Raw genomic sequence first — 26854 nt, 5'->3', positions numbered from 1 at the left:
GCTATAATAGAAAACATTTTAAGGAAACATTACCTAAATTCCACTCCCTTGTTCTTGTCACCTCAGGTTTTTCTCCTGTCTCCCTCCCATCTTTAGGATGGGCCTTTCAGCCCTGCACACTGGTTACCAGAAGCATCGTCTTCACTGCTCTGCTCACAGCCAGAGTCCGGGTGTGTGGAGGGCGGGGGCGGCGGCCCACAGATGGGGAGGGGCTCTTTCAGCTGCTTCGCACCTAGTCCTGATTCTCATCTCAGGAGCCTTTTCTGTTTCAAACCCAGATGTCGTGGTTTGGGTCCAAGCCAGCTCCCAAGGGCAGCATCCGGCCGTCCATCTCCAACCCTCGGATACCGTGGTCCTAGGTGGCACCACCCAAGGATGAACCTCCAAGGGCTGACACTTTTTCTGTGAAAAGAACACTGACACACCAGTCTGGGTGGGTTTTTAATCACTGTAACTGCAGTATTTTGTACAAGCATCTGAACATTGTTTACAAGACTTAAGGCCCACTCCTGCAGACTGATAAGAACCTCAGGAGGTAGCTGATCCTGTTGTTCTGGTCACCAGAGGGTCCTGGCACTACCCACATTTCCACAGTGCTGCTAAAATCCCAGCTCTGGCCAGCACCCATCTGCCCCTGAATGCTCTCTCAAGGTGAGCACTTAAAGCTGAAGCCCTCAGCATGTGTCAGAGAGGAGGCGGCTGATCCATCGTGTGGTGATGACACTGGACGTAGACAGCCCTTCAAAATGGTGCCCAGCAGGCCAGACCCACCTACTTCTGCCACGAAGAGCCAACTCACTGAGGCCGGCCTTTAAAAACTCCCTTTCCCTTTCAGTATGTTTGGGTTCAGATGAGTTAGAAGCTTTTTAACCCTTCCTCCCAAGGAAACATTATTTCATGTTGTTCCTTAGACCACCGAGAACTTTAGATGTGTCCGTCTTTAAGGTACTCTGGGGCCAGTGTGGATTAATGAATATGCACCTTTCTGACAGTATCTCATTTTACTGAAGAAAACTAGCAAATGTATAAAAAGATCCTTAGTACCAAATACACTCAATTGCCTTTTTAATGAATGTACTTGTCTTGGATAGGTTGCTGGTAAACCATTTTAAACTATTTTTTATAGCTAAAGTTCCTTGCTATTATAAACATGTCTTCTGTATTATAAAATCCATTTAACTGGTGTTCTAAAGGAAAATCAGAGCATCAAGAGGAAGTTATTTCTAAGATTGGGAGCCCTGTCCCTTTGTAATGTCACTAGCATTCTTTGGCATCTGCTTCCCTCTGAAGCAGTGGTGGTGTTTCATTTGTTTAGCTCTTAATTCTGTGTTGTAACACTGAGCAGAGTCCTTAGACTGCTAAGGACAGTCTGCTGTATTCAAAGGAAGCAGCAGCTGTCCCTCTCCCCAGGCTTGACCAAAACGTTGGAGGGTGGACTGCCTTGGAAGTGGAGCCGTCTCTCCCTGTCACCGTACCCCCGAATATTTAAGATGACACTACATTCATGTAGGGCTGCTAGGCAGCCCCTAGCTGGCTGCACTACTTGATAGCATGCAAATGGCTCTGGAACTGATAAAAACTTGTATTTGTTATCGTTATAATGAAAAGGGAAAGTGCTTGCCCTGGATAAGGCACACTATCAAATCTAAAAGGAAACCATATATTGAGTTATAGTTTGATGAAAGTTTTATTGGTTAAATAAAAAAACTGAATAACTGGAGCTCCTAAATTTATCATCAGTTATCCAATGATGTAAAGTTATGTTTCTCAACTATGTTTAGGCTTAAAATACATAAAGTATCTCTCACAGGAAAACAAGGATTTGCAGTTAACATAAGACAGTTCTGTGGACCTAGAAGTACCAAGCAAGGGCAGCATCACCCTCGTCCCAACTTGGGCTCTCTGCCATCCAAGTGACCCATTCTCCGGTTACCTACCTCCTCCTGTGGCTCCCCCTGCAGATGCCTGACCTGTGTTTAGAATGCTGTTTTCCATTTATCTGGTGGGGACACAAAACAGGAGTCCCTTCTGTTCCATAATTTTGATGAATAGGAGGTAGCTCTTCCAGCTCTTCCAGGAAAGAATCCCTAAGATTGGGTAGTTCAGGGCTTGCTAGAGGCGACTACCACACAGCCGTGGGAGCCCCGCCCGACCCCCCCGTGGCTTCTCCAGCCCTTGAGCTGGTCTCACCCACCACCCACGTCCGCCGGCAATTTTAGGCGTCGTTGTGGGGCCCCTCACTAAGTCTGTACTTGCACAGGGAGGATTCATTCTGATCAGGCTTTCCTCCTGCATGTTGAATTTCCTTCAGCTTTAAGAGGAAGAGTGGAGTAAATGTTCTAAGTGATTTGATGCACTTTTACTTGTATAAAACGTTCTGTGATAGAGACAGTATATATAGTCCTTTATATAAGCATTGGATCTTGATCTCACCCTCCATGTTGTACATAGGGAGATTGTATTATCTAAAACTGCTGTAGAAAATTCACTTGTGGTGCAATACACTTTTTGATTAAAGCTCTTCAATCCAGAGGCAGTGGATTTACTTGATATAGTGTGTATTTCTTTAACTTGTTAAATTTAGTACATTGTGTCTCACATTTAAAACTCCAAGGCCAAGTTCAAGGCCTGTAGAACACTAGTCTTTCAGGAAGCACCTCCCCAGATTAGGTTTGGGTGAATAAACATTATATGTAATTTAATGAAGCCAGCAGCCCAGTCCCACCTCCCAGGAAGGGTGGGGTTCTGCAGAGGAGTTGGGAGGATTGTCACTTTGGTCAACCTCCGTCTCCAAGGCCCACATGACTGGGAAGAGCTTCAGGGACATGAATGGGGTCCCTACCTTTAACAGAATGCAAACTGCAGTTACATGTGCTAAAAAGGAAAGAAAAGCATCTCTGCTCTTCAGAGAGGCCCATTGTTAGTGGTTACAGGGAACAAAATGTTCCTTTTATATCTGTAGGCTGATTGCTACCTGTTTCTGGCTCTTAATCCTTTAAAGAAAACAACATCACGGTGTTCCTGCCGAACAGCCAAACCCAGCGTCAGGAGGTGGTGACTGGGCCCATCTGAGCCCGCTCCCAAAAGACTCCAAGTGCAGTCACACAAACTGAAGACTTTTAAAGCTTAGGTCAATTATTGAATGTTTGTTTGGCACTTTATTAAATAAGCTCCAAAACTACACACAAATCAAAGGAGTAAAAACAATAAATAGTTAATTCAGCAAAACATCTCTCTGTAGCAGCCAGCAGCACTGCAGCCCAGGCCTGAGGTGCTGCTGTGGCAGGAGGGCTGGAATGCCACGCCTGCTCCCATGGCTCGGCGGGGACACACGTCTACCCCCTCCATGCCCAGTTTCCAGAACAGGCGACCTCTCATTCATTACCATCCATTACCCATTTCTTTTATATACACGAAACACACTGCAGAGTATGTACTAATAAGCCAAGAGCTTTATTGATGCAGCAGGCACTTTACAATGAACCCAAGAGAGCCCGCCTTCTTTGGGAGGTCGGGATGTCTGTACAAACCCTTGGGGGTTTTCCACTTCAACAAAAACCAAGCTCTCCCTTTTTTGCCACACCCCTTGAATCTGCACCTGCCCAAGTCATCCCTCCCCGCTTTTACAGGCAGTGCACACAGGTACACCTGACCAATGCGGGCCAGCCACTGTGGCAGACAGTCACAATGTCAGTTCTGCATTACTTGTGGACAAAGGCATAGACTATCAGATCCTGCAAAGGATTTAGGAAACAGTAAGACGATTTCTCCCTCCACCTTGAAAATAAAATACACTTTAGCGGATGCGTGTCCTGAAATAGTTTACTTGGGAGTTCCGAGGAAGATGGTCCATTGTCAATCCCTTCTTCAACAGCCTGTGCATCCAAAATTCTTCTCAAGGTAACATGAGTCTTTTTTTTTTTTTTTAAACAGTCTTTCTTGCTGTAAGAACTCTTATAATGGAGCCTAGTCCTCCTACTGCTAATGCCTGTAGGGGTAGGAAAAGAAAAGGTGTCAGTTGAGACTTGGTTGGACAAGGGGAGCCTAGCTTGCCAGGGGAGATGGGACCATGTGCTCCTGACCGTGTCATAGACCTTCTGAAAAAGGATTCCCGCGAGAGCACAGTTAAGAGGTGCCAACAGGGTCCACATTTGAGGGATGGAGCCCTGTCCTGGAACAAAGGGTTCCCAAGAGCTACTAGCTCTTGAGGCAGGAGAACTGGGCTTGAGAACATTGTTACCAAGCACATACAGAGACCCCCAGTTTCCCTTTGACAAGCCCATCATGTCCCAGCCTACAGGCACAGCCGTAGGCACTTAAACAAACACTAGCCCATTAGAGCTGAAATGTCAACGGCGCTGAGCACCCAGTTGCCTTAAAGGGACCAGAGAGCCTGGCCTCCATACCACTCAGTTCCCCTGAGCCCCACCCACTAAGCCTAGGAGCTCACCTTCTAGGTCGGCAGAGCACACCCACCGACAGGACCAAAGGCCACAGCCCAGCCCCAGGCTGCCCAAGTGACGGATCCCTCAGTAAGGGCCACTCCCTTAAAACACAACAGAGCCTTTCAGGAAGGACACAGGCTTGATGAAAGGCCCTGCTCTTATACTGACCCAAACAAAGGACAGGCTTTTCATGCTTCAGGTGGACGAAGGCCCTATTAAAGACACTGCCAAGGTATCTGCCACTGCCCGCTCGGGCCTGGTGAGGCTGAGGCTGGAGCAGGAAGCCCTCAGAGCTAACGGGAGGGCTCAGCCTGCATCTAAGACCCACAACCACCACCTCCACCGGCCCAAAGAAAGTATTACAAAGTCCCAGCCACCAGCAAGCCTGCCTCTACCTTACCACGCCAAGTCACCTGCCCCATGCCTGCCCGGCACAAACCAGCAGCTAAAGCAACGGCGATTACCAGAGACGGCAGATCCCTACCAGGTGCTTCCTTGGGAGAGGTTAAGTGCTCAGATGTCCCAGGTTGCTTGAGGCGTGGCCCCTTATTCTCACATGCCTATCAGACTGTCCTTTGTTTGGGATAGCCTGGCCTGCTGATTTGAACCCTGGGGTTGGGGTGACTCAGTGGGCTGCCTGACGTTCACATACCTTTTCATGCCACTGGAGTAACACTGCGCTGCTATTTTCTGTGGGTTTCTCAAACCCTTTATAAATGTACTTCATTAGCAAGTCAATGCCATTTCTGTCCAGTGACTGCACAGCCTGCTCAATTTCGCTGCTCTTAAAATTTGTAAGCACTTTCAGCACCACGCCCTGGGCCCGTTCCTACAGAGGAAAGAGAAAGGGAGTGAGGCCTAGAGCCATGGCCCAGGCATATCCACATCCCGCACTGCAGGCTCAGAAACACCAAACCAAGTAGTCAGAACTCATTAGAAACACTGCCCAATTTCTAATTCATTTGGAATGCTTAAGTGAAATTCTTTTATTGATTTAAGTTTCAAAGTATCCCAAAGTATTCAAAGCCAGTAATTTATTCCACTTATTTTGGGGGAAATAAGCGGTTTCCTGGGGAGAAGCATCCCTATTTCTGATGACACCAGCAAGGCCTTAAAACTCTACAGGATCATAACTGTGGAGATAAAAAAAAAACAGGTCTACTTGGCTGCACCTTCTGTCTGCGTTCACCCTCAATGGAACAAAGGGGCCACTTTCCTCCATGTCTGACAGGTGCAGCCATTTATATCAAGATGCCATCAAAAAAAAAAAAAAAAAAAAAGTGCCATCACAAGACAGCAAAACCCTAGCTCCAAAGAGACCCCTTTCCCTGGACCAAATTTTAGACAGTCTCAGTGATGAGTTTTTAGACAACGTAACGGATACAGTCTGCACAACTGTATGGTCTCACCTAGTTTTTAACGAGGCAGGAAATCATAAAAGCACTGAAAATCCTTATGCAAATAAAGCCTATTCAATAGCTTATAAAAGCATAACCACTGCTAAGTCCCACATGACAAGCTAATTTATAACTTTGCTCATCAGGAAGGGCTGGGCTGACTTCTCACCCCATGAGGCCTCGGGGAGGAGTGAACGTTTCTTTGGGGAGCGTTTACTATGAACACTGACAGCTTTGGGTGTTAGGAGCGCCAGGAGGCTTCCGTGGAAACACTGCCCGGTGCCAACTCACTTCCTTGGTAGATACTCACCGATGCAGAGATGAAATAGATGCTGTCCAGAGTCCCAGGGAGCTCGCACTGGACAGTCACAGCCCTGGTCCCAACACCCACCCAGCAGAGCTGCAGTTCAACCCCCTTTACCTTCACAGCTTGATTCTTGGTGTTGACGGGAGAGTTCCGCAAGGCTGCATGAAACGCCCGAAGCATGTCCCCTGTGCATCAGCACCAGTTAAGGATGGCTAGGCTCTAGCATGTTCATGCTTTTATTAACGAACTCATTGCAAAAAGAGCTCAAGAGAGTAGAGTCAAATGGCATCTCATCCACATCCACCCGCCTCCCACTGTGGCCTCCCGGCGGGCACAGCCAGTTCAGAGGGTAGCCTGTAGCTCTCCTGAGCCACACGGAGGGTGGGTGGGGCATCTCTGCCAACCCTGCAAACCCCTCCTTCTGCCGGCCCCCGAAACCTTCCCCTTCAAAGCAAGTTTGGACACGGACTCGCTCCCTCCCGGGAAGGTAGTAGCAAAGCAACTGCCCGCGCAGGGTAACTTGCAGCAAAATCTGACTGAGCTGGTTTGCACTTACTTCGCACCATATCTGCCCTACTGGACCCTCATGACCACCGAGTAAGGTTATCATTTTCATCTTCTCATTCTCAAAAGGGAAGAACAAAGGCACAAATGGAGGTCTCCTAACTCTTAATCCAATGTTTTCTATCAGTTAAACTATTAAAGAAATTAAGATGTGCTAAAACTTTTATCTTCCAAGACCTACCCAAGTCAGTGAGGTCCCAACTGGGGGAAATTTAACAATCTAAAAGAACCTTTTGCCAACAAAATGAATCAATCCTCCCCTCCTTGCTCCCCAAACCTTAGTTGGAGTCCTGACACAATCTTTGCTGAGCTCTGAATAGCCAGTGCTCAAAAGAAAATTACAATCTGGGTTAGGTCCCCAAAGGTGACACCTATTTTAAGCTGAATTACATCAGTTGACTTTCATTTCCTCATCTGAAACATTGGCTTCAGCCAAAAAGCTTCAAAAATAGAACCAGAAATGGCTTCCGCCCAATCGGGTCTCTACTCCTGTTCATGCAGCGATACCCACGTGTGAACAGCCAGAACCTCCCAAGCAAAGCCGAGTTCCCGGTCTTCCCTAGTGTGGCCTCCATCTTGACTGAGCTGGGCCCACCCACCCAGGGAGCCACCCCTGTGGAGCTCCCTAGCACCCTGCGGGGCTCTGATCCACCTTCCAATTTGAGAGGCAGCCCACTCTCCCACACCGCTGTGTCTGTCAGCTTTGGAATTCCTTTTTCCCAGCCTGGTTAGGGCCAGTCTGATATCAGCCACTGATAGCTTCTACCTCAGAACTCTTTTCGAATTTGACATGCCAGAGCAATAAGCAGAGTCCCAGAGTCTTCAGAGGAAACGAAGGCGGGAGCTCTTCACTAACCAGCATGGTTGGGAAACAAAATATTTCAGAAGATGAATGGGTAAGGGTAGGATAACTAGTCCACAGGGGCAAAAAGAGTCACTGCTTTAGAGTTAATCTCTCTGCAGCACCCCTCTACCAAGCATTCGCTATAGGTGTTGATAGGCAGGGGGCCTTCAGCAGCTGGGGAGAACTGAGGAGTAGGGAGGGGCATACCATTTATCAGGCTGGCCTCTGTCTCAGCTGGTTTTAGGCCCTTCCAGAGAACAGGCTGTGGAGGCCAAGGAACCGTGACCAGCCCCTGGTCTCCTCTAGATCAGGGTTTCTCAACCACAGCACTACTGACATTTTAGTCCAGATGACTGACGTGGGGTCTGTCCTGTGCATGCATGCTACCATATTTAGCAGCATCTCTGGCCTCTATGCACTAGATTCCAGTAGCACTCCCTCCTACCCCCCAAGTTGTGACAAACAAAGTATCTCCAAACATCGACAAATTTCCTCAGGGGGAGGAGACTGCAAAATCATTCAAAACTACTGCTCTGGACAGATCCCCCTCCAGAGGACCAGAAGGTGCCTCAGCAAGGAAGAAAAGGAGCCAATTCTTTAAAATCCCTACAAGGTCTCAGATCCTGTGCCCAGGTGTTTTCACATGTCATCTCATTACTGCTAACAGTTCTTTGTGACAAGAATCATTATTCTGATTTTAAAGGCAATGAATCTGAGGCTCAGAGAAGGAAAATGACGTGTTCAAGGTCACAAAGCTAAGCTGTCCAGCTGGCCTTCAAACCCAAGGATGCCTGACTCCAAAGCCAAGCTCTTTCTACAATCCCCTGCTGCCACTCCACCCACAGGCCCAAGGTGCATGTCCAGGACACGTACTGTGTGTCCGGCGCTGTGCTAAAGCCTTCTGGGATGCTGTCCAGTGATGCTCTCATGGAACCTATAAGCCCAGCTTGGTTCTCCTCCTTTTAACACAGGAGGATACCGAGGTTCAGAGAGTGTAAGTGACCTATTCAAAGTCACACAGCTATAGAAGACTGAGTTGGGTCTGTGTGGATGCACAGCCCACGCTCTATTTCATGTGTGTGATCTCCCACCATGACTCGCTTCCCTATACAGTACTAGGACAGGCCCACTCCCTACATCCCCTCACTCCAATCAACCAACCCCTATCCCTACTCCCCTCGCCTCTGTCCTAAGACTCCTAGAAGCCCTTTCTATAGTTTAATAATCTAACATAAATCCAAGACATGGCACATGGTAGGGACTCAGCAAATATTAGCTCCTTCCTCCTTCCTTCCTGGGCCCCACATTTGCCAGGATTTCAGTTCTCATTTGCTAACCTCCCTTTCCCCAATCCCAAGAGGTACACTCTCCATGGTAACAAGGTTTCTGACACTGCCATTAGTGGAGAAACTACCATCCCCTGATGTGCTAAGCCTAGGTCTCCAAGCAGCCTCAAGGAACCTATCATGTGAGGAGCGTACCAAGAGATGACCTTCAACAAGTCTCTGCAGCGCCAAGACCAAGACAGCAGATAACTGGACCTTGCCCTCCCCTTCTGTGGATGGTCTGGGCCACAGGCCTGACGCTGGAGTCCTTTTAGCAATGCCTGCCCATGAGCCAGGTTCTGCACCAGACTGCAGAATCAACCTTCCCTCATGGAGGCCCTTCTCATGGCCCCATTTCACCAATGGGGTAAGCAGGGTGATCCTGATGGGGCAGGAAATACAAGTTTGAATCACCACCTTTGAAAACACATTTCTGTTCAAACAAAGAAAGTCTGGAGGTTTTTGTTTCAAAGGCACATTGGAGGAACACTGCAGGACTCCTCCCAAAGGCAGTCTATGGGCTCGACTTCCCAAACTGAGTCAACTGATTAAACACCCAGAACCTGATTTATATACAGTACAGCATGAGCCTCCAACCCTGCCCTGGCCAGTGCGGGGGAGGGGTAGGCACTTCCTGTAACACCATTTGAATAAAGAAAAATCCTTCCTGTGAGAATAAGTCAGTTTCCTGTGCTCAAACGGCTAAGGGACCAAGCAGGCTGTGACAGCCAACTCTATTTTTAATCTTGTTTTCTAAATGCTTGTTTTCTGTGACCACAGAACAGTCATTTCCAGTCGTGGGGCTCTACTTTTACATCTCACTTTATGCTGCCTGGTTTTTCTTAGCTCTAAACGACTAGTTTTTTCCACTGCTTCCTGCACAAGAAGCCTATGGCGGGGGGCGGGGGGGGGTGTCAAAACTCACTTGTTGAACGTGGCTGAGACCATCGAGGTCCAAAGCCCAATGAATGGTCATAAGAAACTAAGAATAGGTGAGGAAGACTGGCATTAAGCCGCAGGGTCAGAATGATTCTGGGGTGGGAGGTGCGATCTCAAACCTCAGGGCTGGACTAAGGTTGCAGTCTTGGCTCCCCCCGTGGGGCCTTTCTTCTCCGCAGCCATCCACCCACCTATTTTCAGGTGGTGCTGCAATCCGGCCCGAGAGGACTGTGCCTGGGAGCCGCCCTGGCCGCTCAATTACTCAGCGGTGGCTCACCTCGGCGCCTCCCACCGATCATGCCCGAGTATGGCCCCGTTTCCCGCATAGGAGGGATGGAGTGATCGGGCGCCCAAGGAAGGGCCAGCCTGAGGGGGTGGGGAGGCAATGGGGAAGAAAGGGGAGAAGTCTCGTGCAAGAGTGAGGGGCCTACGAGCCGGAGGCCCCCCCGGCACGCTCTTGGGGCCGCCGAGCAGGCCGGTCCACCAGGATCCGGGGGCCGCGCTGCTGAGGGAGGCTCCGAGGGCTCGGGCCGGGGACAAGGAGAGTGGGGAGGCCGGGTCAGAGGGAAGTGGGGATGTGTGGCCCGAGGAAAGCCAGATCGGAAGGGAGTCGGGAGACTGACCTGAGGGGTCCGGGGCTGAGATGAGTGGGGAGGTCGGCCTGAATGGCCGGAGCCGGGGATGAGGGAAGTGGGAAGGCCGGGCCAAAGGGGAGTCCGGGCAGCCGCGCGGGAGAAGGATATTGCCGCAGGAGCCCGTCCACCTCGTTAGGATCCGGGCCTGGCTCGGCCGCCGCCGCCGCCGCCTCCTCCTGTTCGTCCACGAATTTGTTCTCGTCAAATTCGTCGATGTCCACCCGACGGAAGCGCGAGGACAGCGTGTTCCGGGCCATGGCGGGGGCTCGGCGCCCGCTCAGGCAGCTACGCTCCGGGGAAGACCTCCACTCCACTCCGCTCAGAACCGGCTCCGGCTCGGGGGCGGGAAGCTTCCGTCCGGCACCTCCTCCACCTCCTCCGCGCGCAGCCGCCGCCGCCCGCCCACTTCCGGCCCACGCCGGAACCGGAAGTACCGGTGGGAGGGAGGGAGGGGCGGGGCGCATCGGGAAGCGCCGGGAAGGAGGCCCGTGGAGCTCCGGGGGAACGCCTGTCTTCATAGAGGTAAAGTCTTCCCGTCTGAGGAGCCTGCGCCCAATGCCGCGCGGGCCCAGCACGTGGACGCCATAGCTGCGCACTTCGGCTTCGATCCTGCACCCGAGGAGCCCCTGGCCCTGGAAGGGGCCGGAGCGGGCACACTCGCCGACTCCGGGTGTCATCTCTGCCCAGACTGAGGGGGCACGGGGCCCCCAGGAGAAGGCGCCCGGCTCGGCCTGTTGAGTGCCGGGCAGGCTTCTTAGAGAAGAAACCTTCGAGCTGAGGCCTGAGGGATGAGTAGTAGTTCTTATGCCCCGGGGAATGACGTGGAGTGGGAGAACCTAAGTTTCGGATTTTAGGAGCTTTGGACGCCACCACACTGAGCTCAGAGGAGGTTGCGTCTGCCTTATTGTTGTAGTGACCGTATTGTTAATGGGCTGGGAGACTTTAAAGACGTTTAAAGTGTATCCAGGGTGCTGACAAGACAATGAAGACATTTGGGTTTGAGAGGGCGGCGGCCCCGCGTGTGTAGCAGTCACCTTGACCGGGTGTGTAGGGGGCGGGGATAGGGGGATGACCCTGTGGCCACCATCCTGGCAGGAAGGGCGAGGTCCTTGGGGGGCTGAGATATCTTGCCTGGCTAGAGAGGAATATCCTGGTAGGAAGCGAACCCCCAGAGTCTGAGATGGGGAGAGATAGGGCAGAGCCAAGGACAACATTGTAGTGCCAAGATTAGGTGCCTGAGCTGTTGCTTGAGGGGTTCTGTCAGTGAGACTTAGCCTGAGACTACATTGGGTCTTTGTTTTCATATAATAGTTTTCCTTTTAGTAAAGACCGGTAGAAGTTAATGAGACTCGTTTTCATTGCTTCGAATACTTCCCATTGAACTGTGTCTACAGATCAAAAAAATATTGTCAGACTAAGATGCTACCTAATCTTGGGTGCTAAAGATAGACTCCTACAGTGGGAAACAGGTGCTAAATAAAAGTATCAGGGGTCCTGGAAGACCTGCCTATCAGCTCCATATCTTGGAAGAAATCTGTGTGACCTAGGGAGGCCACAAGACAACAGAAATTCATATCCCCAGAACATCCTGAGCAGAAGGAATTTTAAACCAAAATGCCCATTTTACAAGTAAGGAAATAGCCCCCAAATAAACTGGTGAATGAAATAGTGTCAGTGTTTATGACCGTGGATCTCCATTCCAGTCAAGGGAGCAGAATTAAAAATTCACACTATGTCAGGGATGACTGGGTTCTGAGGAGAAAAAAAAAACAACATGCAGTTTCTGAGAGTACCTCAGATAAAGTGGTCAAGAGAAGTGTCCCCAAGGAGGTGACGCTGATCAAGGACCTGCAGGAAGTGAAGGAGGGAGCCAAGCAAAGGCTCAAAGACAGGGCAGGCTTGGTGTATTCTAGAAACAGCAAGGCCATACTGGAGCAGAAGAGTGAGAAGAAATGAGATGGAAGGGAGGTGGGGGGGAGGGGCGGATGCTGTAGAACTTTGTAGGCTGAGGAAAGGATGTGGTCTTAACTCAGGACAGCCCTGGAAATTCTGGGCAGAGCAGTGACATGATCTGACTTGAAAAGTGTCCCTCAAATGTGTATTGAGAACACATGGGAGCCTGAGCCAAAGTAGGTGATTTAAGAAGTGACATCAGTGGTCCAGGTGACAGGCCATGGCAGCTCAGTCCAGGCAGGTGCCAGTAACCTGGGAAGAGGTTGGGTATTTTGAAGAAAGAGGCTGCAGAATTTGGGAGTGGGTTGGATGTGGCATGTAAGAGAAACAGGGTAGTCATAGGTGACTTCAAGTTCAGAAAAGATGTACACAATCATTACCTTCAATAGAACTATAAGCATTTGGAAAATATGACCGTCAAGTCCCTGTGCACCATTCAACTTCCATTTAAGACTAATCCATGCCAAGAATGTCCTCTGCTCTCTCTTCCCCACCTCCCTCCACTTCCTGGAAGCATGTCTCCCTGTGATCTTGGGCAAAGCTCATTATTTCAGTTCATCCAACAAGCATCCATATGCTGGGCCTGGAGATGAGAAAAACCAAACAAGGTGTCAGCCATGGTTCTGACCCCTGGGGAACTTCCAGGCTGGCTGTGGAGATAGACACATAAATTTCATTTTAATTCAGTATGTTTGGGTCTAGAGAGAGGATTGCCCAGAAAGCTTCGCACACAAGGGGGGGGGTCTGTGTCCCAATTTAGTCCAAGGCTACGATCCATTAACGGAAACCCATAAGGGGATGGGAGAAGGTTTCCTGGAGGAGACACCTGACAGCAGCAAGGGGCCAACCTGGCTTTAACTAGAGCTCTAACGTGTGGGTGTGCGTTTGTTAAGGGCAATGGAGTGACACTAGAGCACAGATTCATGCTTGCTGGTTGGGGCAACAATGCAACTGTCCAGTCAGAAAGCCTGAGCACTTTCCCTTGTGAAATCCCCCCTTTAACTTTCAGGCCACCTCAAGTGTTCATTCAACTGGGAATATTGATGGTGATGATATTTTGAGCGCTTGTTATGCATCAGGTGTTTTGTTTTGTTGGCCGTGCCCCACGGCATGTGGGATCTTAGTTCCCCGACCAGGGATGGAACCTGTGCCCCGTGCATTGGAACTTCAGAGTCTTAACCACTGGACCGCCAGGGAAGTCCTGCATCAGGTCTTGTGCTAAGAGTTTTACATGTTATATTCCTGATCCTTATAAATACCTCATATCACAGGTGAGAAAACTAAGACTCAGGGAGGGGAAGGGATTTGCAGAGAGTCAGCTAGCACCAGGCAACAGGATAAGAATTTGAAACCGGGTCAGGTTCACTAAGAAAAGGCCATGAATGCTCTTTCCCCTAACGCATGCTGTCTCTACTAGAATTTTTATGCAGTTGGATTATAGTTGTCTGACCCCGCCCTTCCCCGCCCACCTTGCACTTTAAATTCCTCCAAGGCAGAGGCCATGTTAATTCATCTTTGAAAACCCTCAACCTTCATGCCCGGTACCCCCGGAACACCGGCGCCCAGCTCGGAGTAGCACAGAGTGGGCGACCTGCAAAGGTTTACCGAATGAATGAATGAACGAATAAATGAATGGATGAATCCGAGTCCTTACTAGTCCAGTAAATTGCCGCCACCCCAGGCCTCGATTTCCCCACAGCGCTGCTCTGGGCAATACACCGAACCCAAGTATTCTCCAGCGCGCGGGAAGAAGACGCGGGCGCTGCTGGGCGGGTCTCTGGCTCCTCGGGGCGGGGCTCGGCGGGCCGGACCACAGCTTTCCTCGCGCGGGGGTGGGGCGACAGGGGCGGAGCCAGGGCTCCCCCGCTAGCGTTATTGACCACGCCTACCGCCACCCGGTTGTAGTTGTGGAGGTCAGCCCCGCCCCTTCCTCTTTCCCTCCGAGAAGGCGGCGGAGGCTCACTATACAGTCATGGTGAGTGTAGGAAAATCGGGCGCCATCCGCGCGCTGTGGGGCTCAGGGGCTGGGGTGGGGGGGCGCGTGGCGAATCCTGAGAGCCCATCTACCAGCCCGGCCTGTGGGAGGCCCTGCGGAATGGCCTAGCGCCGCCCTAGCCGGCCTCTCGCTTTCTCCCCACGCAGGCCTAGACCAGGAGAGGTGCGCGCGCGCTGCCGGGGCCTCCGTCTTTCACTCTGCGGAATGGGGATAGTGGCCCAGCCTCGCAGCAGGCCTGGGCGAGGGCGCGCCTGCTGCGGTCTGGGTTGCCCTGCCCAAGGCACTGTAGTGCTGGGCCTCCAGCGCGCTCCTGGCCCGGGGCGAGGCGCGCGCCCTCCAGGGGCTGATTACGACGCAGGTGGAGGGGACGATGGCCGGTGGAAGGCTCGGTAAGTGGCCGAGGGGGAGACCGCCCCGCCGGGTGTTTGACCCAGATCCTTTCTTTCGCTCAGGCCAAGATTAAGGCTCGAGACCTTCGCGGCAAGAAGAAGGAGGAGCTGCTGAAACAGCTGGAGGATCTGAAAGTGGAGCTGTCCCAGCTACGCGTGGCTAAAGTAACAGGCGGCGCGGCTTCCAAACTCTCCAAGATGTAAGTGACGGGAGGCCAGACTACGGCCCTCTGGGCGTTGGGGATACATATGCGGCAGGAACATTTGTGGATTTTCGAAGTTGGCTTAAGGAGGTGTCCGTTTAAGTGCCCATTCCATGCATCCGTGGGTCGGAATGTCGTGCCCTTCCTAGCCAGCCTCTCTAGGCTCCCCTTGCTCACGCCCAGGTGTGTGGTTACCTGCTGCCTTTACCTGCCTTTGATCTGTGGTCCTTTTGCCTGGAGTAACCTCCTTCAGCTTCTCTGGCTGGAGAAAGCTGGGTGTCCCTGAAGACTCATTTTAATGGTACCTTCGAATGTCTCATTGATCCCTTTCTCCTACCTCCCACCAGCACTTGGATTTTTTTCCTCATCCTCCCTCACTTGGTTGAGGGATCCCTTGCACCCCTTACTTGAGTTGTAGTGTAACTTACTGATGTACATGGGTGGAGCAAGAATCAAGATTTGTGAAAGGAACATGGATTTGGAGTTAGTCAACCTGGGCATAAACTCCGCTTCTGCCACATCCTACTTGGTGGGTAGATTGGCCCACCACCCAGGTTTTTCTTTCCTCTTTTATAAAATGGGCACCCAATAATTTTCCTGTGGTGGTGCATGCTGAATCCTCAAGACCGTGTTTACCAGTCATTTACTAAGCAGCTCTCATATTCAACATGACTGCAAATTCACTTATCCCCAGCCTGTTCCTGTCTTCAGCCTTGTCCCCTCCCCAGTGGCCCTTCCTGGGACTCCCTAAGCTTAACTTGGTTGCCCAGCTTGTGGCATGATTCCCTCCAGTCAGCTCATTCAGATCGGCATTGGTTAGGTCATCTTCATAGCCCTCAGGATATGTGGCCTGGGATGGAAGATCTTTCCTGATCTGCCCTTCACCTGTCCTCATTAAGCCTTCTCAGTGAATACTTCACAACTCTTCAAAAGCACTGGATGTGCCAGCCGTTCCATGTCCCCACTCCTGGGATACTCATCTACTGTCTCTCTTCTCTCCAGTACACCTTCCTCCTGGACTGGGTTAGGTACCTCCTGGGTGAATGTGGGTGAGCTGATGGGGAATGCCCCTGCCCTATGACATCTGGGTCAGGCCCTGAAATAGATAGCTTGGGGAGTGCTGTGTGTCTTCCCCATCTTTATTGATGTCTCTGTTTTGTAGCCGAGTTGTTCGCAAATCCATCGCCCGTGTACTCACCGTCATTAACCAGACTCAGAAAGAGAACCTCAGGAAATTCTATAAGGTTAGTGGCTAAGGGAGGGTGGTGCTTGGCTAGAGGAGCAGTATGGCGAGCTTCTCCTGCTGGGGTGCTTGGACTGGGCTTTCTAGAGACTTCTCAGCTTGTGGATGTGTTCGCCTTCTTACTAGCGTATGGCATGCAGACTGCATTTCCTTGGGGCTGCAGTTGTCAAGAAATCAAAGATGTGGGAGTCTGGCTGGAGACGGGTTTTGAATAAAACCTCACCAGCTGAGTTTGGGCAGTCTTGTTTAAATGTTTTAATGGTCTTGCTAGCACTGTCATTCACTGCCAAGCATCTGGTATCCTCATTTATCAAATGAGGACCTCAATGCTTAGAGAGGTTAAGTTGCCCAGCGCCACCTACAGTAAATGGATTGGGCCTAGGTTCCAAACCATGTCTTGGTAAGGGTGGATTGAGTGCTTCCTGGAGATTTTCCACAGGTGCCTGCCCCTCACTCAGCCTAGAATTTTTACAGTCATTTTCTGGTCTTGTGCCTAAAACTAGTGTTGTCAGGGTTCAAGCTGTGAAATGGAACCAGTAGGAGATTCTATATACTGTGTATGCACACATTTGGTTTATTACAAGGAAATGGCTTGTTTGATGGTGGGGGGCACACTTGCCGGGAAGAGAGGATCCGTGAGCAAGCTGGAGCTCAAGGTTTGGTTGAAGCTGCTGCCCTCAGGTGGATTTCTTGGGGAAAGCCACAGCCCTGCCTTTAAGGCCTTTCAACTGATTGGATTAGGCCCACCCAGATTACTCTGGATAATCTCTTAATTAAAGCTGACTGATTAGGGACTTTGATAGCATCTGCAAGATGGCTTCATATCAATACCCAAATTAGTGTTTGAATGACTGGAGGGTTTGACACATCAAAAAAGTCATCACGGTGTGCCGGGGCTAGCTGCCCAGAGAACACCGGCATGTGGGGGGAAGGTTGCTGCCATCCCTGGACGTGTGTACATTTGTGTGGGGGAACGTATTTCTGAAAATTGGGTCTGGAGCTTTCATCAGGCTCTGAGGGGACCATGTAGAGTTGTGGCCTGGAAAAATTGCCTTCATGACCATCCAGTGAGTACACTCCCCCAAACAGCCAGGCGGGACTCCTGGAGATAGAGGTAAGGTCTCTGTATGAGAGACGTTGATGTTCGATACAGTAACCTCTGGCCATGCATGCCTATTAAGCGCTTATGTGGCCACAGTGACTGAAGGATGTAAACAGTGTGTGTGGCTAGTGGCCACTCTCTTGGACAGCAGAGCTCTAAGGTGCTTGGTAAATTGGAAACAGATGAAGCCCTGACCTGTACCAACTGTTATGAGGGATGTGGGTGGACAGACATTCATGCTTCCAGGTCCCCCCCACCCCACCCCACCCCCCCGCCGCAAAGCTTGCCCTCATCTCCTGCTTAGCTTTTTCCCTGCAGTTCTCTGCACTGAGGCTGTTCATGACCCGAACCCCGCTTAGCTCACATACGCCTGCCATGTGCCTACCCCTCCAGGCTGTTGGCAGCTCCCAGCCTGAGCTGTCACTCTTCAGGGCTTTTGTGCCCACTCTGGTTTCTCTTTCAGTTGACGTGCCTGTTGCTTTCAAGGCTGTTGTCAGTCATTTAGGTGAAACCTTCCTTAATCTCTTTCCTCCTCCACACTGATGCACCACGTGTTTTCTGTTTTCCGCTGCGCTGGGAGCTCCTTGAGCAGGGAGCAGGTCTCATTTGTAGCTAAGCCAGCACCCAGCACAGGGCCTCAAACTGAAGAGGCCCCAGGGGACCTTTGCAGAACAAAGGGGACCATGAGAGCTGCCTTAGCCTAGACTGGCTCACTGAGGAGGAAGTGGGGCGGGAACGAGTGGGACCAGAGATGGAGAGACAATGCGCTGATAAAGGTCTGAGAGCAGGAGCCAAGTCAGGAGGGGGGGCTTTGCCTCTCATAGCAGGATGGTCTTGGCCAAGCCAGATCTTCCCTCTGAGATACATGTGTTCGGTGGGAATGTCACCACAGGTACCTGGGCAGGTCCTTCAGATAAATCGAGCACCAGCTTAAGCTGCACATCTCACCCTCCCATACACACACACATAATTTAAGCCAAGATAACAGGAAATGCCCCCAGGACTTGGTGGGTACCAAACATCCCTTGCTGGGTTGGGGTGTGACGTTGATTCCACGGCTGGGAATCTGGTGGAAAGAGCACCAAGTAGGGAGTGGGTTGACTTGGGTGTGCGCCCCAAGTTCCACTACAGCTTCGCTGAGATTTGGGCAAAATTACTTCTTAGCCCAGCAAATCAGTATACTTAAAGAAAATGAGGACAGTCCTTCCCAACCTTGAACTTGGGAGAATTAAAGAGCTAGGAAGCAAGGTATGGCCTGGCGACACTTCAGTCTCCAGTCCCCTCCTGGGCTGGGTGTCATACAGCTCCTCACGCTCGCATCTCCCCAGGCACGTCCCAGCATCTCAGTTCCGACTCTGGCTTCCTCAGCTACCGCAGTAGCTCCCAAACCCTGGTCCTCATGTTCCCCCTGCTCCCCCTCACCCAGGGCAAGAAGTACAAGCCCCTGGATCTGCGGCCCAAGAAAACGCGTGCCATGCGCCGCCGGCTCAACAAACACGAAGAGAACCTGAAGACCAAGAAGCAGCAGCGGAAGGAGCGGCTGTACCCGCTCCGGAAGTACGCGGTCAAGGCCTGAGCATCCAGGTGTCAATAAAACAAACAAACTGGCTGGTGTTGCTTTGTGTTTATAGGGGTTTCGACTAAGTGCTGGAGAGGTGGGCTGGTGCGGGCCTGGTTATGGTTACCGGGTGTCCGATGGATCCCAGCAGGCTGGCCTGCTGCTGTTGGCGGCCCTGGCGGGGGGCCATGGCAGCCCTGGCCACAGGGGCCTATTGGGCACTCTCTTATGGTTACTTTGGTCCTGTGCCCCCTGGGCAGGGAGAAGCAGGGGTGGAAGGTCTTGAGAGCCATAGGTAGTGATGTTCTGTTTGAGCAGCTCTGGGTGATTTGCAGTGAACTTGGCATTTTGCCTAAGCAGCAGCTCCAGACACTAAGAGTTTCCCATCTGGGGTAAAGACACAGGCGTGGGCCACATCCAGGACTCCCTGCCAAAAGCATGCTATGCAGCTCTGGGGGTGCGGGCCTCCCCTAGCAGGCCTTCCTCTGCACCCTTGTTTGCTATAGCCACAGACCTTACCTTCAGGGTCTCAACGCACTTTCCTGTATTGCAGTCCCAGACTTTGAGCTGGAAATCAAAACAAGCTGGAGGGTAGGGAAGTCTCATAGGCAAGTCTGGTGTCTTTGACAAAATCACCTTGGGGTGAGTCGTAGCCAACATGTTAACTTCTTGATCTGGGTTTTGTTGTCTGTGAAGTGTGTTTAACAAGGGCTACGTAATATCTGATGCAGAAATTCAGTGCAATACTTTCCTTTCCCCCAAAGCTGAGTTATAGAAATGTCAGTGCCACTAACATTTGGGCCAGTGCAAACCTTAGTGCCAGGCATTTGGTAAGGAAGTGGTTGGCACCTGGGTCCTGCCCTTGGTAGCCTCCTATTTAGGGCAGATAGGGATGTGGACATTTCTGGACATGGGGTGCTGAGGGCTCCGGTAGGGAGGATGTGGGGTAGGAGTTCGCAGGAAGGAAGGCCTGATGGGGTGGGGTTACCACGTAGGAGTAGCCAGTGCTGGCCAGCTGCAGCCCATCAGGGGAGAAAGCTCTGCTCTTCACCCAGGTGATGTGGCCCTTGAGCTGGACAAGCAGGCTTCCAGTTGAGGGCTTCCAGGTGTGGATAGTCTTGTCCCAGGAGCCGGACGCCTGGACAGAAGACAGCTCTAAGCATAGAGGTTTGGGGCCTGCATACTCTGCCCCCAAAATGGCCTGTGACCCTCAAAGAGTTGTAGTCAGCAAGGGGCCGCCCTGGAACCCAGGCAGCCCAGCCCACCAATAATAGGCCAGATGCTGAGTAGCACAGGCAGCTGACATTGCCACTGTGGCCCTCCAGCTCCTGGTGGAAGATCACTGGGGTCCCTGCCCGAACGTCCCACATGCGGATGGTGGAATCCCAAGAGCCGGTGGCCTGCAGACAGCTGCCATGAGCACGGCGCCTCCCGGTTCCCCGACTGGCTAGGCTCACAGAAAGCAGGCACCATCTCACCAAGCCCTGCTGAATCCCCATCTTACAGAGGAGGGGACAGGCTCAGAAGAGCTAAGTCACTGTCAAGGTGTAGAATTCTAACCACTGTTAGGCCACTGAGGTGGGGTCCCGGGCAGAGGTGTGGCTCACCGAGCAGTCTGAGCTGGGTGTGAAGTCACTGCTTGGGACAGAGTCTCCGTGTCCCACCCAGTGGCGCAGCACCTGGCCTGACTGGAGGAAAGAGCCCAGAGGCTGCGTGCCAGGTTCTCTGCCTCAGGTGGGTCAGACCCAGGCCCTCCTTGTGGGGCTGCCTGGGTAGTGTGATGCAGCATAGGGGTTACGGGAGGCTTCCCGGGCCTTGGCAGGAGAGGAGGGCAGTACAGGCAGGGGAAACCTCGTGGTGGAGGTCTGGAGGCACGAGGGTGGGGGGAGGGGACCTGGGGAGGTAGCTGCAGCCAGATGCAAGGGGATGGGATGCCAGGTGTGGGAAAGATGGAACAACCTTTCCCAGTTGGAAGGTGTGTCCGCTGTGGTTGGTGTGCATCCCTGGATCCCAGGCCTCACTGGCTGCCCCTCCACCTACCCGCACCTCCCAGAGCATCACCTCTTGTCCCAGCCGCCTGATGCCAGTTGCTTTGCGTCAGGGCTGAAGCTGATGGTCTCCACACTCCGCTGGTGACCTGCAGGCACCGGCCAGGCGGCGAGGCAGGGGCGAGGTGGCACAGGACACAGCAGGGTCCGAAAGGGAACCCAGGCCTGGCTGCTTGGCTCCCAGTCCCACCCAGCCCACTCACCCTGTAGGACCTGCAGACACTTGGCTTCTGCTACATCCCACAGGCGGATGGTGCAGTCACAGGAGGTGCTGGCAAAGAGGCAGCCATGGGGGGAGAAGCGGCAGAACCTCACAGGGCCTGGGTGGGCGGCCGTGGTCAAGGAACGGGGCACTGCGCTCCACCTCTGGCCCTTGCAGTCTAACCCCTGCTAGTTTCTTCAGTCTCATTGCCTACCGCCCCTCTCCTCACTTCCTTCTAACCCTCACCCTCCAGCCACCTGGAAAATTCCTGGGCTTCCATGCCTTGGTCTGAAATGCCCAACTCAGTTTGCCTATTTGGAAGATCAATACCCAATTCAAATGCAAGCACGTCCCAGAAACGCCTTTACAGCTCAGCGTAGGTTCATTACCCTCTGAGCTCCCCAGCCTCTGGACTTTACCTATTACAACATGAATCAGTCTGCCCTATAATTACCAGATTTGTTTTTTCTTGTCTTCTTAATAATTATAAGTTATGTCTACTGAGTTCTTACTGGGTGCCAGGCACTTTGCTTGCATTATCTCATCCTATAGGTAGCAACTATTATCCCCATTCTGAAGAGGAAATAAGAGGTGCAGAGAAGGTGACATGACTTGAGTGCAATCACAGTCAAAAAAGTGGGTAAACATAGATGAACCTTAAGGACATTATGCTAAGTGAAATCAGTCACCAAAAGAAATAGTGTATGATTCCACTTATACCAGGTATTGTACTTAGTCAAATTGGAGACAGAAGGCAGGACAGTGGTTGTCAGGGGCTGGGAAAAGGGAGGAATGGGGAGTTTAATGCGTATAGAGTTTCAGTTTTGCGAGATATGAAGAGAGTTCTGGAAGCTAGGTGCACAACAATGTGAATGTACTTTACTGAACTGTACACTTTAAAATGGTTAATAGGGTATTATGTAGATTTTTAAAGATTTTTTTTTTTTTTTTTTTTTTAAGTGGTGGGATTTGAGTCCAGGTCTGTCAGAGTCAGAGGCTCAGGACCCCAGGGACCAGGTCATGTCTCCTTGCCCTCCTGCCCCTGCCCTGCCCTGCCCGGGCTGTCTTGCATGGATGCTCAGCTCAGATGTCAGAGGTCATTGTGGTAGGTACTGTAGAACGCCACAACAGGGCCATGGGCCTCAGTCTCCCCGTCTGGGGTGAAGAGCCCCACCTGTGTCTCCACAGCAGCCGCCCACTCTGGGTGTCCCATCCATATACACAGCCGTCCTCGGCGGCTGTGAGCAGCTTCTGGCCATTGGGAGAGAAGGCAGAAGAGTTGACCTGCAAGGAGAGCACAAAAGTCCTATCCTGGGGCAAGAAACACCTTTCTGCTCATCCCTAACCCCAGACTCCTGGGCCAGCCATAAATACTGCCCCAGGAGCCTGGGGTTGGAGCTTGGACTTCAGGCCTCTCTCAACAACTAGAACTCAGGAACCACCCTGCAGGAGAGCCATGGGCTTGGAGCCCTCTCTGCTGTCCTGTAAAACCAGAGCCTGGGGCTTCCCTGGTGGCGCAGTGGTTAAGAATCCACCTGCCAATGCAGGGCACATGGGTTCAAGCCCTGGTCTGGGAAGATCCCACATGCTGCAAAGCAACTAAGACCGTGTGCCACAGCTACTGAGCCTGCACTCTAGAGCCCGCGAGCCATAACTACTGAGCCTGTGTGCCACAGCTACTGAAGCCTGCGTGCCTAGAGCCCGTGCTCCACAACAAGAGAAGCTGCTGCAATGAGAAGCCCCCACATCGCAACAAAGAGTAGCACCCGCTGACGCAACTAAAGAAAACCCGTGGGCAACAACGAAGACCCAACACAGCCAAAAATTAGAAAAAAAAAAAAAAAAACAGAACCTGAAGCTCAGAGCGAGTCCTCATTGAAGCCAGAGGCTGGAACCTTCTCTAGAAGACAAGAGCCCATTCTAGAGCTGAAGCCCAGAACTAGTGCAAAATCTACTCTAAGCCCTGAGTTCCCTCTTAAGCCAGAGTCCAAAGAGCACCGGAATCAGCCGGGAGTTTGAGCCCCCTCTGGAACCAGTGCTTAGAATTCTAGAGCCCATTCTGCAACTGGAGCCCAGAGAACACTCGGGCTCTCTCTACACAGAACCAGGAACCACTCTAAAGCCAAGAAGCCTAAGACCTGGGCAGAGATCTACAGGGCCTCACCTCCCCGCGGTGCTGGCCGAAGAATTTCACTCTCTCCACGGCCAGCGTCCCTGGGTCCCTGCTGTTCATGGGCCCGCGGCCGCCCGCCCCGGCGGGCTCCCTCCTAGGCGGGCGCTGGTCGGGCCTGCCGGCCTTACTTAGGACAAAGTGGAGGGGAAGGGGGAAACTGTGTATAAGCGGTCTCCATGGCAATCGGGACGGGGCGCGCAGCCGCTGTGGGGTCTCTGGGGAACCATGAGAGGAGAGAGCCTTGGGAGAGACTGTTGTCAGCCCGGGGGAGGTGGGGCAGCAGCAGGCTGGACCGCGGATGGCTCCAAGAAGGAACTTCCCTGCCAGTCGACGGCTGCCAGTCGGACCTTGGGCATCTCTGGCCGCGGGGCGGAATGTGGCGCACGGTGGCCGCTAGAGGGCACGCCAGCCCCACACAACCGCGCCTGCCTCTGCAGCTGCACCGAACCGGTGCACAGTTTGAGACGATCAGGTTTCCCCATCTGCACAAAGGGGAGGCTCATCCCTGCCCCCCCAGGGTTCCAGGCATGACACAAGGTAGGTGCCCATGAGGGCCCAGCCGGGATCCAAGACCCCTTTCCTCCAGGAGTGGCCAGTACTGAGGCTGAAGATCTCCCATGGAGAGGGCTGGAAACGATATTCATATCAGCCCTCCAGGATGTGGAGAGCCAGAGGCAGTATGCAAAGCACAGGACATTAAAAAGTGGGGTCACTGTTAACATTCCTGGCAGCACAAAGTGTGCCATTGGAGGACATGGAGGGAGGCCCCAGGAGCTGTCAAGAGCCTTGTTGGATAGTTCAGCTGAAACCCAGAAAGAACAGGACTTGGTTTCAATGTCCATTTTTCAGATGAGGAAACTGAGGCTCCAGGAGGTGGGGGGACTTGCTCAAGGTCACTCAGCCAATAGGAAAGGAATTGGGACCTCATCCCATGTCTGTCTGACCCTGAGGCCTATATTAGGACCACCTGCCGTGAATTCCAGGGGCCTCATAGCAGATGAAGCCTGGGAAACAGGCCCTGAGGGGGCAGATTTGGCCCAGTCATCCAGCACCTCCATGGCAGAGCTGGGGCCAGAACCCAGTCCCCTCCCCACAGTTGGACAGGAGCAGGACTGAGGTACCCCACTCCCCAACTTGCCAGTGGATTCCAGGCTCCCTGGGGATGGGGCTGGGACAGCTGGGCTCTGTGAGCTTCAAACTGAGGTGTTCCCAGTGGTGATTCACACCCCTCCTCCCAGACCTCTTTGCCAGAAATGCTTCTCACGGAGATCTGCCGTTCTCCTGCTCTATTTTAGGTCCTAGACAGGCGGGCGAGGGGGCGACAATGGTGGCTTTGAGGCTGCCCCACCCTCATTCTAACTCCCAAAGGGCCCAGGTCACTGAATTGGCTCCCCAGGGACCCATCTGGGCCTATACGGCCACCCATCCCCCCAGCTCCAGACATGAGTCCTGAACAGGGCTCCCCCATAGCTGGCTCCCCAGGCCCTCTCCCCCTTCTGTCTGCTTAGGCGCCCTGCAGCCCACGCCCCAGCCACCTAGCTGCTCCTGCTTTACCTGAAGTGCCCAGAACCGCCTTCCCCAGCCCAGCCCATCACTCCCAGAGTCCCCTGGATAGACCTTGTCCACCAGGCCCAGCGACCACTCAGCCCATAGCAGTGTAGCTGGGGTTAAAATATTTCTGCTTGACCCAGGAGTCTGTGGTTGGAATCACCCACCATGAATTCCAGAGCCCTCAGAGACCAAAGCATCATGTCCACCTCTCCTGCTTCATTCTGCCCCTGTCCCCTGCCCCATCTTACTCCCTGAACTTATCCACATGGGCTCTTTCTTCTATCCCTCCATCTTCACTCCCACCCTGGGCCCGTGCACACGGTGTTTCCCACCCTCTTGGCCTAACACTTACCTTGGGATCTAGCTCCAGTATCACTTCCCCTGGATTGGACTTCCCTTGCCCAGCTCCCAGACTAAGTCAGAGCTCCCTTCCCAAAGATAGGGCGTTAAAGCCACAGTTCTGGGTTAAACCCAGGTTCTGCCAACTACTAGCTCTGCAACCTTGGGCAAGCTAACTGATCATTCAGTGCCTTGGTTTCCTAATCTCTAAAATGGGAGTGCTGACAGTGGTTGCCTTGTCAAGAGTTGGTGAGATGGTGCCTGTTAAGGGTACCTGGTGTGCAGTAAGTGCTCAGAGAATGGTGGGGTGGGGGGGTGACATCCATCTTTGTCACTTTAGCTTAAAATACTTGAAGCTAAAGCTTCGGATGCCCTTTGTCAGGCTCCGAATGCCCTAAGCCATCACCCAAGGGGCCCACAGCCCAGGTACACCTCATGATGTAGAGAGGACCTTGTAATCAGGAGCTGTCTGGCTTCATGCCCAGCAGGGGCTGAAGGTATGGCCAACCCTGGGTTTGGGCAGGGGCTGAACCTGCAGGATGTGGTCCGTGGCAGCAAGGGGAAGGAGTGAGGATGGGTGGGTCACAGTTATGGTGGCAGCAGAAGTATTTCACTGGCTCAGGCTTTGCCCGTGGGATCGAGTCACTCAGGTTCTAGCCACTCCAAGAGAGGTTTTGGGGGATATTTTCCACCCTTGACTATCTCTTCATTCTCAGGGAGCCTGCCATATTCTCTCTTCCCTCAGCCCAGATTGCCTGGGGAGGGGGCTCTGTGCTGAACTTTCCCACTCACTCCATCCCCTGAAGGTAACCCACGGTCCTGGGACCAGCTTCGCCTCTCTTCATTTCCTCAAAGTATCTGCCTTCCCAGGCTCCTTGGTTCCCTCTGAAACTGCTATAGGTACACAGCCATTTTAAAGAGAAAACTAGAGATTCAGAAAGGAAAATGACTTGCTCAAGGTCACACAGTTCAAGAGTAGTAGAGCTGAGATTTAAACCCATGTCCGATAACCCCTAAGCCCCCAGCTCATTCCTTGCACCAGACACTCTTTCAATAAAGCCTGGGGAGGTTGGGGTATGAGCCTCTGCCCCACCCCCAACACACAGCTCTCACCCCTGTGAATGTGATCTCACTACCCTGCAGGACAGCCTATCCCATCAGGCTGTTGGAAAGTCCTGAGTGAGTCAGAATCTACCTTACGCTCATACAGTAGAAGATGGGCCCAGGCTGCGTCTGCAATTCCACTCCCAGGGACACATCCAGCCCTGTTTGTAGTTCCAGAAGGCTGGAAACAACCTGAATAGTCAAAGACTGTAGAAATAAATGGTTGTACCGTCAAACAATGAAAGCTACAAAAGTCAGGGAAATGAACAAACTACAGCTCTGCATATCAAAATGCAAACATCTGACAAAATGCTCAGCAAAAGGGACTTCCCGGCGGTCCAGTTGTTAAGACTCCAAGCTTACACTGTGGGGGGCACACGTTCCATCCCTGGTCGGGGAACTAAGATCCCACATTCCACATGCCATGAAGCGCAACCGGAAAAAAAATGCTCAGCAGAAAAGCAACATGGCAGAAGACACTATAAGTATGATCCCCCTCATATAAAAATCAAGATGTGCCAAAGGCAACCTTCCGTT

At 52.3% G+C, this 26854-nt stretch overlaps 4 protein-coding genes across 10 annotated transcripts in view; 2 read left to right on the top strand and 2 right to left on the bottom strand.

The window, feature by feature from the left end:
* The window catches only part of GOLGA1 (golgin A1), a 54827-nt gene extending 52277 nt beyond the window's left edge, over nt 1–2550 (top strand). For all 5 annotated transcript variants that reach the window (XM_082403267.1, XM_082403265.1, XM_082403268.1 and 2 more), the window contains one exon: nt 279–2550. In XM_082403267.1, the coding sequence (XP_082259393.1) occupies nt 279–359 (81 nt within the window). In that variant the 3' untranslated portion in view covers nt 360–2550. The remainder of the gene's footprint in view (nt 1–278) is intronic.
* An 880-nt stretch (nt 2551–3430) lies between these two features.
* Nucleotides 3431–10713, bottom strand: ARPC5L (actin related protein 2/3 complex subunit 5 like; the record flags this gene model as incomplete). 2 transcript variants are annotated; one of them, XM_082403365.1, is made up of 4 exons in its annotated part: nt 3431–3988; nt 5098–5274; nt 6153–6336; nt 10565–10713. In XM_082403365.1, 4 exons carry the CDS (start codon nt 10711–10713, stop codon nt 3926–3928), a joined length of 573 nt encoding a protein of 190 aa, XP_082259491.1. In that variant the 3' UTR covers nt 3431–3925. The 2 variants fall into 2 exon arrangements, with proteins under 2 accessions (XP_082259491.1, XP_082259492.1); XM_082403366.1 differs by having other exon boundaries at nt 6264–6336.
* On the top strand, nt 10670–18951 carry RPL35 (ribosomal protein L35; the record flags this gene model as incomplete). Of its 2 annotated transcripts, none has more annotated exons than XM_082403367.1 (4): nt 10670–10978; nt 14858–14994; nt 16160–16241; nt 18769–18951. In XM_082403367.1, the coding sequence occupies 4 exons, from the start codon at nt 10670–10672 to the stop codon at nt 18916–18918; spliced, it is 678 nt and encodes a 225-aa protein (XP_082259493.1). In that variant the 3' UTR covers nt 18919–18951. The 2 variants fall into 2 exon arrangements, with proteins under 2 accessions (XP_082259493.1, XP_082259494.1); XM_082403368.1 differs by lacking the exon at nt 10670–10978 and adding an exon at nt 14274–14384.
* A 110-nt stretch (nt 18952–19061) lies between these two features.
* Nucleotides 19062–23422, bottom strand: WDR38 (WD repeat domain 38). Its single transcript, XM_082400640.1, is given in 9 exon segments — nt 19062–19327; nt 19420–19467; nt 19889–20038; nt 20166–20300; nt 20508–20588; nt 20941–20963; nt 20966–21301; nt 22236–22434; nt 23315–23422. Coding segments are annotated over 9 exon segments (1116 nt in total). The 5' UTR covers nt 23384–23422; the 3' UTR covers nt 19062–19252.
* Between the last annotated feature and the right edge of the window lie 3432 nt (nt 23423–26854).

This window comes from Balaenoptera borealis (assembly GCF_965194805.1).
Source record: "Balaenoptera borealis genome assembly, chromosome: 8".
Taxonomy (NCBI): Eukaryota; Metazoa; Chordata; class Mammalia; order Artiodactyla; family Balaenopteridae; genus Balaenoptera; species Balaenoptera borealis.
The sequence above is the reverse complement of the archived record's forward strand: the minus strand, read 5'-3'. Positions and strand labels throughout refer to the sequence as shown.